Raw genomic sequence first — 13,035 nt, forward strand, 5'->3', positions numbered from 1 at the left:
ATTCACCTCTGTTCTCTTCTTTCTAGTTCCTCCCCTATCAAGGATGACTTCCTGACTTCATGACCTGTGTGTTCAGATCCACTCAGGGCTGCCTGTATGTGCGTGGGTGTGGAACCAGCTACTGGAGCATAAGTAGCTTCTCAGGGGCTCTTTCCTAAAGAAAACTGACCCTTCTCCAGCAGCCATCAATTAACGATGGCTCCTCAGCTAAGGGTTGGGACTCAGGAGCCCTCCTTCTCTCACAATGCCAACCCAGTTCTTTGTATCAACCTAAGGGGGAAAAAACTGAATTTATTGCCCAGACAGTAAAATTAACTAAGCTTTGCTTTTCAAAGTGCCAAGCCTCAAGGATGTTCTCCTGCAGGAAAGGAATGCCGAACAGAATAAAATAAAGTAGGAGCTAAAAATTAGACAGAAGTTTGAGGCTGAGAAGGAGAGAGATTATAAAAAGAAAGGGAGGAATAAAAAGTACTCTTCAATGTTTTTATAGGATTGGAAAGACTTTGGGTGAAATCAAACAAAATGTTGCAGTATATAGCAATCTGGAAACAGAAATGGCACAGTAACGATATCCTGATTACAATTATGAGACTCGTGTCTTACATGTTCTTCACAATATCCCTGCAGACTCAGGAGTAGCTCCACGGCTGGCATCATTTTGTGATATGATCAGATACATCTGCCGTTCTTTCCCACGCTTACCTCAGTGATGTGTTCGTCATGCTCATCAAAGGGTTTCCCATCCTTCCGGTTGTAAAACGTAGCCACACCCACGATGTCTTCTTTCTTGTTGACAATAGGCAGGGACAAGACATTTTTAATGACCCAGCCAGTTTCGTCGACTGGTCCTTTCTATAAACAATAAGGGAAATTGTTACTTTAACATTTTCACTTTTTATTTTTGAAATAAGTATAGATTTACAGGATGTTTCAAAAGAAATGTAGAGGGCTGGAGAGATGGCTTAGTGGTTGGGAGCACTGACTGCTTTTCCAGAGGTCCTGAGTTCAATTCCCAGCTCACAACCATCTGCAATGGGATCCAATGCTCTCTTCTGGTGTGTCTGAAGACAGCTACAGTGTACTCGTATACATAAAATAAATACATAAATCTTTAAAAAAAGAAAGAAATGTACAGAGAAGTCCATGGACCCTTCATCCGGTTCTCACCAATGAAAACATTTCATGTAACTTCGGTACAGTACCAAAAGCATGGAACAGACAATATACAACCCATAGACCTTATTCCGGTCTCACTATTATTAGAATCAACTGAATCAACCAGCACAAGGTACCTTTCCACTACACCTACAACCACCCCGTCCCACCCACTGCTTGGCTTATTTTAAAGTCTCGGGGTCAGAACACGGTTAGGACAAGTTTCTAAGCCATCCATTCAAACAAACCAGAACAAGGGCATCTGCGTTCTGACTCTTTCTCCTTTGACCCCCCTCCCCAGCTCTGGGGATGGAAAGAGCTTCTTATCTCTACATGACCTCTTTGTTCCCTTTGCTCTTTAACATCTTGCAATGCCAATGAAGTTAACTTCTGACATTAGGATCTCTCTAGTGAAGAACTTAGTATAATTTTTGTCTAATCCATCAAATAATCTTTTAGTTTATGGTAGGTTGTGGTTATAGTAAAAACCTGTGAGGCCTGCTGACAAGCCAAAACCAAGCCATGTTGCTAGTGTTGTTGCTAGGGCAAGTGAGAGTCAACCACAGGCCCTACGTCAAGATGCTCCCACGTTGGTGAGAGATGAGGACCAATTCCTTCAGAAGTGTTTCTCAAAGTGTGGCTGAAGGCGACAGAGTCTTTTTTTAAAAAATGTTCTCTTTTTATATATACTTAAAATTTTAAATTATGTTTATACATGTGGGGTGGAAAGTGGGTAGGTGTGCATGTGTATGTGTGTGTGTATGTGTGTGTGTGTGTGTGTGTGTAAGTGCACACAGGTACCAGAAGGGGGCACCAGATTCACTGATGTTACAGGGAGCTGTAAACTGCCCAACATGGATTCTGGGAATCCATTTCTAGTCCTCTGAAAGAAAAGAACAAACTCAACCACCGAGCTCTCTCTCCAGCCTCCACAACAGATTCCTTTTAAGCCTATGTAGTCTCAGGAATCTGGGTATATCTCCTCTCTCAGCAATTCTAATGCCCTCTCAAGTAAGAGATCCACGGAGTATATTTATAAGTATATGGCTAAGGCAAGTGGATCCAAAGACTCAGCACCCCACAATGAGGGTATTTCAAACATTTCATGGTTGATTTAGCCCTCCACAGAGGTTTAGGCTGAGTCTCAGCTCACCATGAAGCCTTCTCTGGCTGTATTAGTCCATTCTTGGGAGGTGGGATTTGAGGAGAGAGCTAGAGACTATTTGATAGACAAGAGTCTTACCCAGACTATGACGAAAATGCCGGACACAGCATGAGTAAAGTCACCTCAGCCCAGCTCTGGAGCAATCTGTACAGCTGCTGGGTTTTCCTAGGCCAATGTTTCCCATCTGAGGAGTCTGGCTGCCTCCTGGGATGGGCATGTCATGTTCAGTAACTATCTGGGAGGCAGGGCCTTGGAGCAAACGTGAGTGCAGAACACAGTAGCCCTGTTCTGATAAGCATGCTTCCAGGGGTACCATACTGAAATGTGCTGGGATTCTGGGGGAAATCACTGTAGACTGGAGATCTGTTCCATTTCAGGGACTCGTGAAACCACAGTGAGGGGCCCCCATCCTTTTCATAGTGTTGCTCCAGGCTTCCTCAAGCCTCAGTGCGCACCTACTTATGCTGAATGAACTCAACCCTCACCCTCGGCTTCCACAGCAGCTGCTCCAGGTCCAGATACTTAAAAATTCACCGTTCACCTTTCTTATCAGTGCAGTCTACCCTGGCACACAATTGCTATAGATTTAGGGGCCACCGCTGGGTACAACATAACCACAAGCAAGTTCTGGTTGTAGGAAGGGAGGTACAAGAAACAGCAGGACCATATGGTGTTTGTGTGTTTCCGCATCAGTAAGCAAAGGGATGGGCAGGCAGAGCCGGGGGAAGCCTCTGTTTATCCTAACAGCTGTGTCTGGGTTTCCCCAAGGCAGGGTTTAGTCGCTGCTGGGGAGGGATCACCCACACCCAGAGGAAGCTATCTCTTCCATTTAAGCATTGATGGGATTCTGCAGGTCTAAACAGCACAGAGAAAGACAGACATTAGTGGTGCCCTTGGGAGGGAAGTCTGTACTTCTGACCCCGATCGGGGATTTAATGTTTATGAAATGCAGGACAGGGAGTGCCAGCGTGCAGAGAGGAGAGACTGCGGCACGCTGGCACAGCAACTTCATCTAGTTCTCAAAGGGACCAGGAAGCAGAGATAGTGGCCGGGTCGTTACGGAGACTTAGACGAAGCTCTGAAGAAGACGAGCTCCTAGTCGACGCTACGATCGCTTTGCTGTTGCCGTCATAGACGAGCATGGGCTGGGTGGTTTATTAAGGAGAAGAAGTGAATTTAAGTCTCCTGCAGTTTGAGAGAGCGAGAGGTGTAAGAGTATGGCCCCGTCGTCTCAGAGAGGCTGCTCCCTGCATCATAACATGTTAGAGAGCATCAGTGGACAAGAGGGGCTGGAGGTGCCAACTTGAGTCCTCTTCCTTTTCTAGCGATGTCCCTCCCGTGCCTCGGGCTCCACCCTCATCTGCTCTGTTGTGCCTCAGTATAGCCATGAAGAAAGAATGTGTACAAGCACTGGGGGATTTAGCTTTCAACACGTGAACCCTAAGGGGTCACACGCAAGCCACAGCTGTGACGGTGGGCCGCGGTGGGTTAGCCAAGCGGTGAGTACAGAGGGGCTGGTTGGGGGCTCTCCTCTCCAGGAAGTGGGCTCCTGGGTGGCGATGAAAGGAGATAAAATCCAGGGACCCGCTAAGAATTTTTTTCTTTTTCAGATCACGGTCACGATATACTGTAGGAAGGGCTGCCGAGAAAGGCGCCACAAGGCTGGATTTGGGCCATACAATGTCTCCAGCCAATCAGTCATGCAAATTAGGGCTAAGAGCACCAGCCATGCACCAGGCTCAGCTGTTGCCCCTACAGAACCAAGAGTAGGAGGGGATGGAGGTATGGCAGTGTGCATGCATGTGCTCACACACACACACACACACACACACACACACACACACACACACACACACACGCAGACACACATGTATACAGAATACATACACACACACGCACACACTCAGACACACACACATACACACACTCAGACACACACACACTTACACACACACATACAGAGACACACACAGACACATACACATCCAGACACACATACATACACACACTCAGACACACACACACTTACACACACACACATACAGAGACACACACAGACACATACACATCCAGACACACATACACACAGTTATACACACACGTACACAAACACACACATATATATATATATACACAGAAATACATATACACACATACAGAGATACACAGATACACATATACATAGACACACACAGACACATACACATACATACACATAGACACACACAGTTATACACACACACACACACACACACACACACACACACATACACACCTCCGCTTTTCTCTTATCTTTCTTCTCTCAGACCCCTTCTTTGAATCGTCTTGATGGTCATTGGCCAAGCTAGAGATTTGGAGCTTGGGCCCCGTGCGTGGCAGCTGACTACACCTAAGGCACACATAAGCTAGACTCCACGGATGAGGAGAAAGAGGGAGCACCCACCCAGCTCCCGGTCCTGAGGGATGAGGCAGGGCTATGGCCACCCTTACCTGGAATGTGAAGTACTCATCTGCAGGGGCGTTCATCATGTTACAGATCTGTGAAGTAAGAGACAGAGTCACTCTGAAACATGGTGAGGTTAAGACCACGAAAGCCCACGGAGGAGGGTGAGAGAAGGCATGTTGGGGGTGAGTTTCCCACGAAGCTCTTGGCTGCTTGGTAAACACAGTAAGGCATGCTCCATACATTAGGCCATATTTGCTAACTGAAGTGACCTCCTCTTCTGCTATGCCATTGAGTGGCATTTCCTGCTATCTTTGCTCCTCCCCACTCTCCCACTTCCAAGTGATGTCATCATCCAAGTGATGCCCTTCGACTACCAAACAACTCCTCAGCCCAAGCAAAAGAGAAAGACTGCCCTGCTGAGGCAGGTTTGAGCGTGGGGGCTGATCTTGCTTTATTCGTTTATAAAGTAAGGTGGCTTGAGCAAACCACTGAACTGAGAACGGGACCCCCGTTGAAGGAATCAGAGAAAGGACTGGAAGAGTTTGAAGGGGCTCGAGACCCCATATGAACAACAATGCCAACCAACCAGGGCTTCCAGGGACTAAGCCACTACCCAAGGACTATACATGGACTGACCCTGGGCTCCAACCTCATAGGTAGCAATGAATAGCCTAATAAGAGCACCAGTGGAGGGGGAAGCCCTTGGTCCTGCCAAGGCTGAGCCCCCAGTGAACGTGATTGTTGGGGGGAGGGCGGTAATGGGGGGAGGATGGGAAGGGGAACACCCATATAGATATAGAAGGGGAGGGTGAGGGGTTGGGGGATGTTGGCCAGGAAACCAGGAAAGGGAATAACAATTGAAATGTAAATAAGAAATACCCAAGTTAATAAAGATGGAGGGGAAAAAAGTCAGGTGGCTTGAGGGGCAAGGGGAAAAGGCCAGGCGATGTTTCACCCGCTCTAAAGTAAGAATTCCGTATGAAATACTGCGCTTACTGACAGAATTCGGAGACTGTTTCTCATACCCATCTTGAGTTGCTCTGAATTGTCTCCCTGGGTCGTATGCACAGGTGGGTCTTAATGCAAGACTCTATTCTCCCTTCTAGCAGAGTTCCACTTAAAATGATAGCATTTCAAGTCTGGGTGGTAATGGTTGAGTCATTGTCTCCTTTAAAAGATGAGGGCTTTGAAGTCCAAAAAGGTTTAGTGCTCTGTTCAGATCCACTGGGTGAAACTTGAATCATGATTTGGAAACTCCAAAGAGAGGTTGACAGGATGGGCTGATGGGATGGGCTCTCCTGACTAAGGGTCAGGGGAAACCCTAGTGCAAATACCCCTACCATGGAGACTACTTCTGGTGTAAATACTTCTACCAGCATTTACCCACTCACGAAATTCTGGGGAAAAAAACCTGACAGTTTGTGTTGAGGTCGAAGTGTATCTTACCCAGCCCTCCAAGCTCTGTGAGCTGATGTTAAGTGTCTTCTAGGAGTGGATGAAACATGTCTACTCTTTGTCCTCTAGCCTTACAAAGAAAACGTGGAACCCTTCTGAAGCTTTGGTTTCTTTATTTGTGGGTATTTCCTTTGGGGGTTTTTGCTTGTTTGCTCGCCTTGCTTCTTTCTTTGAGTCTGGATTGCCCTACGTAGCTTTGCATGGCATAGCATTAGCAGTCTTCTTGCTCAGCCCCTGCACTGTTGGGATTATAGAATCTTGCTGTTCCCGTGAGCAGTCATAAGTTAAGAACCCGAGGACTCTTTGGTGCCATCCTTAATTTCATGATCTAACTTGAATATTTAATGTTATTTCTTGAACTGTGGATCCCCCAAATGTGGTTTAAAGATACAAACCAATCAATTCTTTTTTCATTTTTTCCCCTAGCCTTTCTGACATGGACACGTGTTTTCCAGCCTTTACCTGAGACCTCACAGAAAACATTCACGATCATATTAAGACCACTGAGCATTGAAATGGAATTGAAACTATCATGAGTCACAGCCACTGACTTTTAATATCCCTGGCTTTAAAGCAGATGTCTGAAAGGCGTATGGCTTCAGAGTAGAAAGTGGAGAAATGGATGAATCTTTCTCAAGTTAACTGAATATTTTGATATAATTTCAACATCCTGATTAACCAACATTTCCCTCCCTAGATTCCTCTTCCCTTTCTCCTATGCCAAGAAAGCCATCTACCCTTGCCTCGTTCGTTTGTGATTCAGTGGCTGTATTTATTTTGTAACTAGTAAGTGTTTTGCACATCATAATGCACTGTAGCCTTTAAGTTTGTCTAATGACTTACAAATCCATTTTCAGCAACGTATGTTGGCAATCCACTAACAAGCGTCCAGTGATCTGCTGGAGGTGACCTTGGAGAAGATTAGAAAAGTCATTGGAACATACTGATCGGGTACGAAACCCCAGTGGCAACTCCCATGACTACTTCAGGGAAACACGCACGGAATCACGCTGATCTCTTCTTTTCCATGTAAAATGTAATCGATGATTTTATAAAAGATGATTTCCTAGGAAGGAAGGAGATTGTGGGCACAACATTATTCCACCCCCCCAAAATAGTCTTCACCGAAGAATGTGTGCTTTACAAGTCTTATAAATAGCATCTAATTTCCTAGCCACAGTTTTCTGTATAATGTAAATTACTAAACTCTTCATATATAAGTTACAGTCCTAAAATCAGATAAGAAACAGTATTGACTGCACACACACACACACACACACACACACACACACACGAGTGGGTTCACTGTCATTTTATTTTATTTTATTTTATTTTTTTTGGTTCTTTTTTTCGGAGCTGGGGACCGAACCCAGGGCCTTGCGCTTCCTAGGCAAGCGCTCTACCACTGAGCTAAATCCCCAACCCCACTGTCATTTTAAAAAGTTAAATTTACCCAAATAGCTTTTGGGTGTGTCTGACTACCAAACCACCCAGAAATGTGTCTTTACTTTTAACTGATTACTTCTCGTTGTCCAGATGGAGCTGACATTAATGACTTCATTAGGGAAAAAGAAATCACATATTTGATCAACTGCAAGCAGACATTTATCATGTGGAAAGCACACAGATCTCTTCTCACTGGCTAATCTCAGCAGGCACCTTCACAACAGAGATTAATGGATGCCTTGCTGATGCTGGAAGTTGAATGGGGCAGATGAAGAATCTGAGGCCCTGACAAACTTGTCAATTTCTGGTTTTCGTGGTCTGAGGATATGGTGGTACAGAAGCAAACACACTCCCTCTCCCCGTTCCCCCATGAAGCTTGCAGTTGAGTGTGGCTGTAAATATAACCCAGCCCCCAGGAAGTCATCCTGCCCAGCTGAAAAGGGACCAAGCACATCTTAGAATGTTGTTCCATTGACTCTGATGCTTCCGTCCACGCAGAGATACACAGACTCACCCAGAAAGCTTGGGGTCTGTGGAAAAGGAAAGCGATAGCTTCCTGCGAGATTAAGGTCTACCCAACTGTACAGGACAGAGAAGGACAGGCAGGGTCTCTCCTCTGTGCACTTCAGTCTCTTGGCATCATACACAGACAGCACAGAAGACATTCGCATTTACCCTGCCATCTGGAGTCTTTGGTCCTTTATAAGGTTCAACTTCTCCAAGCTTGATTGGCCACTCGTCGTAAAATTCCTGGAGACAATTATATTTAAACATTATCGAACAAGCTGTCCATGACTTATATGAGTTATAGGCACTCGTATACTTTATGCTACTCTACATAGTTTGGCAATTTTAGGCTTGAAAAAATAACCTGTAATTCTCAGCAATATTGCTTACGAACCTGTGACTGTATACAAGTTGCTTATCTTGTATTCACCTGCTAAATGGGAACAGCACAACTTCCGCCTATAGCCAAGATTAAATAAACAACCTATGCCACACTCTTGCATGCCGTTCAAAGCACTCTATGTACAATGCCTGCAGTGTGCAGTGTCTGCTTTGTAGGCAAGCACTAAAGCCTGGTGGGTTAAGAAGCTTAGTTAAGGTCGCTCACAGCAGCCTGCAGTGTCAGTCGCCTTAATTAACACCCTTTCCCCCCCATCTTGACAGTTGATCCTCATTTTGCTTAGATGTCAGGTGGTAATTTGTTCAGGAAAGTCTGTGGCCCAGTCTATTGGAGGTCTACGTGAAGCACTCTGCTAATGTAAGGGCAGGTATGTGGTTCCGTTTGGGCCAGTGAATGGGGTTGGGGGAGTCAGCTGAGGGGCTACAGGATCAAGGTGTCTCTCACTTGAAAAATGATAAAAGCGGTGTTTCCCTTGTGGCCAAAAGCACCCCAAGCATCCTGCAGTCACAAAGCAGGGGTTAGAACCCTGCTCTTCTTCTGCTGCAGGGTCTTATGTTGCCCACTTGGAACAGTGACCTTGAAAAACAACTGCCAATTACACGAATAGCAAGAAAGACAAATGGATTTTGAAATCTCAGCTTTCCAAGAGAATTAAAGATGAGAGAGGGCATCATACTACGAATAATGATAATTTCTTTCCTTTCTACTTTTAAGATTTTTTTTCAGATACGAAACGTCAAATAGTTACTAACCTTACGTACCTACAATGTACTCAATACCGTGTGTATATCAGATTTTCAAAGCCGATAAAAGAGATGTCCCCACTTTGCTGGTGAGAAAGCCAAGGACCAGAGGGATGGAAAATCTTGCTGAAATCAAGGCGGAGAACTGGCAGTGCCTGACTTCAAGCCCTGCGTCAGGTCTGTAGCAACCACAGCAGTGTGCGACTAGCGGGGAGAGAAATCAGCAAGCAGAAGAGACTGGAGAGAAGTGTGCTCTCTCTCTCTCTCTCTCTCTCTCTCTCTCTCTCTCTCACACACACACACACACACACACACACACACACACACACACACACGACTGATCTTTAGCATAGGAGCAAAGGTCACAGGGGCAAATTGGTTTATTCAACAAATTGTACTGGAACCATGGCATCCATTAAGAGAAGAAATCTTATTTCTTTAATTAAAAAAAAAAAGCTCAGAATGACTTATAGGCCTAAATATAAAGCACAAAACTATAAGAATTCTGGAAGTGGACACAGAAAATCCAGATGAGCTTGAGTTTGCAGGTGGCTTTGTTCCTTGTTTTGTTTTGTTTTGACACAGCACAGGGGCACAGTGTACAGAGAGAAAAGTACTGGGGATTATTGCAATTTAAAATGTCTGCTCCAGAAATGTTTCTCAGAAAAGAATGAAGGGACTGGGAGAAAAATATTTGCAATTGCAGGACTAGTATCCAGAGTATTCAAAGTCTCCAGTTTCCTCAGGCTGTCTTAAGTTTAAGTTATCCTCCTGCCTCGGCCTCGGGAGTGCTGGGATTGTAAACATGTGCTATCACTTCTGGCTGTAAAGATCTTTTGAAATCTAACCATCTGGAAGCAGAAAGCTCCACCTATAAACCAGCAGGAGACCGGAACAGACATTTCACCAGACAAGAAACACCATGGGAACTACGCAGGTGAAAACCGTTCAATGTTGTCTGCGGCTGGAACTGCAAATCCAAATGGTGACGCAGTACCACATGTCACGAAATGGATGAAACCTGAATAGAGTGACCTGGTGAGAATGCAGATATGCGAAAATGATAGTCACTTGGGAAGACAAGACGGATTAACAGTGTTTATAGAGATGAACAGTCTCCCTGGATGATCCAATAATCCGACTTTTTTTTGGCATTTACTCAAGCTAGTTGAAAGTGTATGTACACACAAACCTGTACATGGTGGATACAGCAGCCTTATTCATAAGTGCCCCAAACTAGAAGCAACCACAATGGCCTTCACTACCGAGAATCAGGCCGCCTTAGGGCAGATTATTACTCTCTAATGAAAATATATGAGCTTTAGCCAAGACATGGAATTGACATATCTATCAATGAATGAACAAAGACAACGTTGAATGTACTCAATGAAATACTATCCAGCCTCAAAAAGGAAGAAGGAAGGAAGGAGGAAGGAAGGAAGGATAGAAATACAGATGGACAGAAGGAAGGAAGGAAAAGAGAGAGGGAGAGAAGAAGGGAGGGAAGATATATATATATATATATATATAGAGAGAGAGAGAGAGAGAGAGATGTTGACAGTGTCAGCAAATCTGGTGGTAAGAGAGATGGCTAGGCACTAAAAGACAAACATGCAATGTACGTGTGGAATCTGAAAGCATCCAACACTGGAGCAGAAGGCAGAACATCGTCACCAGAGGTTATGGGTAGAGCCATTGTCAACTGGACAGGAAGGAGCTGTCCAAATAGCACAGTGTTCCAGCCAGGCAGTAAATTCTCAGGACTTATTACAGAAAAACAATGTATTATATATTTCAAAGCTGTCATGGGACTAGACGTAAATGGTATCACTATGTAAAGCGATCACCATGTTGATTAGTGTAACCATTTCAGAATTTATGTATATGCATATATCAAAATATCACACTGTACCCCATAAATATGTACAACCATCACTTCCTTAAATTAAAAGATAAGAATTGTGAGTTACCAAAAAATTAGGCGTGGTGGTCCATGCCTGTATTCTAGAACTCAGAAAGCTGAAGTAGGAGCATTGTTTGAATTTGAGGTTATCCTGGGCTAAATAGTACCAGGCCAGTCGGGGATTCATACTAAGATGCTGCCTCAGAAGGACGGCAAAAGGCAGGAGCATGAGGGAGAGCCAGCCTCAGACCATCAGTCTTGCAACCTTTGGCTCCACCCGTCTTTCTCTCCCTCCTCATCTGTCCCTCCTGCTTAGTACCCAAGGCCATCTTAGCAGGCCATCTCGGCTCTCTTCTTGCTGTAGATTGCTTGCTTCCTGCTTGCCTGCTTTTCTTCTCCTCTCAGATTTGCCTCTTCCTATTCTTGGCTTCTTTCTCTTCCCAAAGAACATTATCTGCCTAGCCCGTAGGGTCCTAGTGCCTCAGTCATCTGAGAGACAAGGCTATCTACACCACCTTGTAGCCTGTCTCTCTTTCCAGTCTGCCTGTCACCTAAATTCCCTCATCGCCCTGAGGGATTTCAAAATAAATGTGTTAAAAATAATTTTATTTCATTTTTATATAAAAATTTTATATTTATATAAAAATTATATCATATTAAAATATTTTAAAATATATTTTATAAAAATGTAAAATTATATATTTCATGAAACATAAAATGTTTTCATTTTATAAAATATAAAAAATATATTTTATTTAAAAATTTATATTCTATAAGATATATTATAAAAAGTTTACATTTTATAAAAATAAATTCAATTTATTACAAATAATAAATGTATTATTGTTTTCAATGGAAGGTACCTTTCCTATATTTTGTCTTCAAGGCCTGATGCATTTTCTCTTCCACTTTCTTCTATCATCCCAGTACAACCATCTTACTGGGATTTCTTCTACTTCTCCCTGCCACTGACTACACCCATGATGACTAATCTGTTAGCGCACACGATGTTATCAATACCCTCTTACTCCCTAAAATAATGAGTAGTTAAGGGGCAGTTGTTGCACAACCAACCGTCACTATTTCCCTAGGTAGTCCCTATAGTCCCTCTGCGTATTGACTGTTGGCACAGGGTCGGGCTGGGAATACAGTCTGGTGTCTGAGTGTTTTACATAGGAGAGCGATGCCTCAACCTACTATGGCCAGTTCTCTTCTGAACACTGCACTCACTTTCATCCGAAGGTGAAAAGGTGACTTAAGTTCAAAGTAGGTTTTTTTTTTTTTCAATGCAATCAACATCCAATTCCTGATACACAGATCTCAAAACAATACCCAACATGAAAACTCAAGGCCACTTGTCCCCTCCAAAATCTCACATAAATGCCCCTCAACGACAGTGACTTAGATGAAATTCCAGACAAGAAATTTCCAAAGGAGTAAAGATAAAAATGTTTAACGAAATGAAAGAACACAAAAACCAATGCCTGAATCAATTCCAGGAGAACTCTTAAATGACTGTGTAAAAGAAAGGAAGCCAGTGTACGATGTGGAAACAAGGTTGATAAAGAGACAAATGTACGGAAGAAAAGACGAGCTGAAACGATACTGGGAATAAAGATTTTACTAACTCAAATTAAAAACTCAATGGACAGCCTCACTGATAGTGTGGCTCACAGGAAGGGCGGAACAGTGGGCCTTGAAGACAAGATCGGTACACTCAGCTGAAAACAATAGTCAATTTATTAAAAGGCATACAGAGTATGCAAGAACTTTGAGACACCATGAAACAAAATGTATTAATTATGGGCATAGAAA

At 43.8% G+C, this 13,035-nt stretch overlaps 1 protein-coding gene across 3 annotated transcripts in view; it reads right to left on the bottom strand.

The window, feature by feature from the left end:
* The window catches only part of Pde6c (phosphodiesterase 6C), a 56,435-nt gene that overhangs the window by 28,168 nt on the left and 15,232 nt on the right, over nucleotides 1–13,035 (bottom strand). For all 3 annotated transcript variants that reach the window (XM_032895487.1, XM_032895485.1, XM_032895486.1), the window contains exons 5-9: nucleotides 8,343–8,417; nucleotides 7,223–7,287; nucleotides 7,065–7,131; nucleotides 4,811–4,858; nucleotides 703–852 (exon numbers count right to left, since the gene is read on the bottom strand). In XM_032895487.1, coding sequence (XP_032751378.1) covers nucleotides 703–852; nucleotides 4,811–4,858; nucleotides 7,065–7,131; nucleotides 7,223–7,287; nucleotides 8,343–8,417 — 405 coding nt within the window. The remainder of the gene's footprint in view (nucleotides 1–702; nucleotides 853–4,810; nucleotides 4,859–7,064; nucleotides 7,132–7,222; nucleotides 7,288–8,342; nucleotides 8,418–13,035) is intronic.

This window comes from Rattus rattus, chromosome 2 (assembly GCF_011064425.1).
Source record: "Rattus rattus isolate New Zealand chromosome 2, Rrattus_CSIRO_v1, whole genome shotgun sequence".
NCBI classification, from domain to species: domain Eukaryota; kingdom Metazoa; phylum Chordata; class Mammalia; order Rodentia; family Muridae; genus Rattus; species Rattus rattus.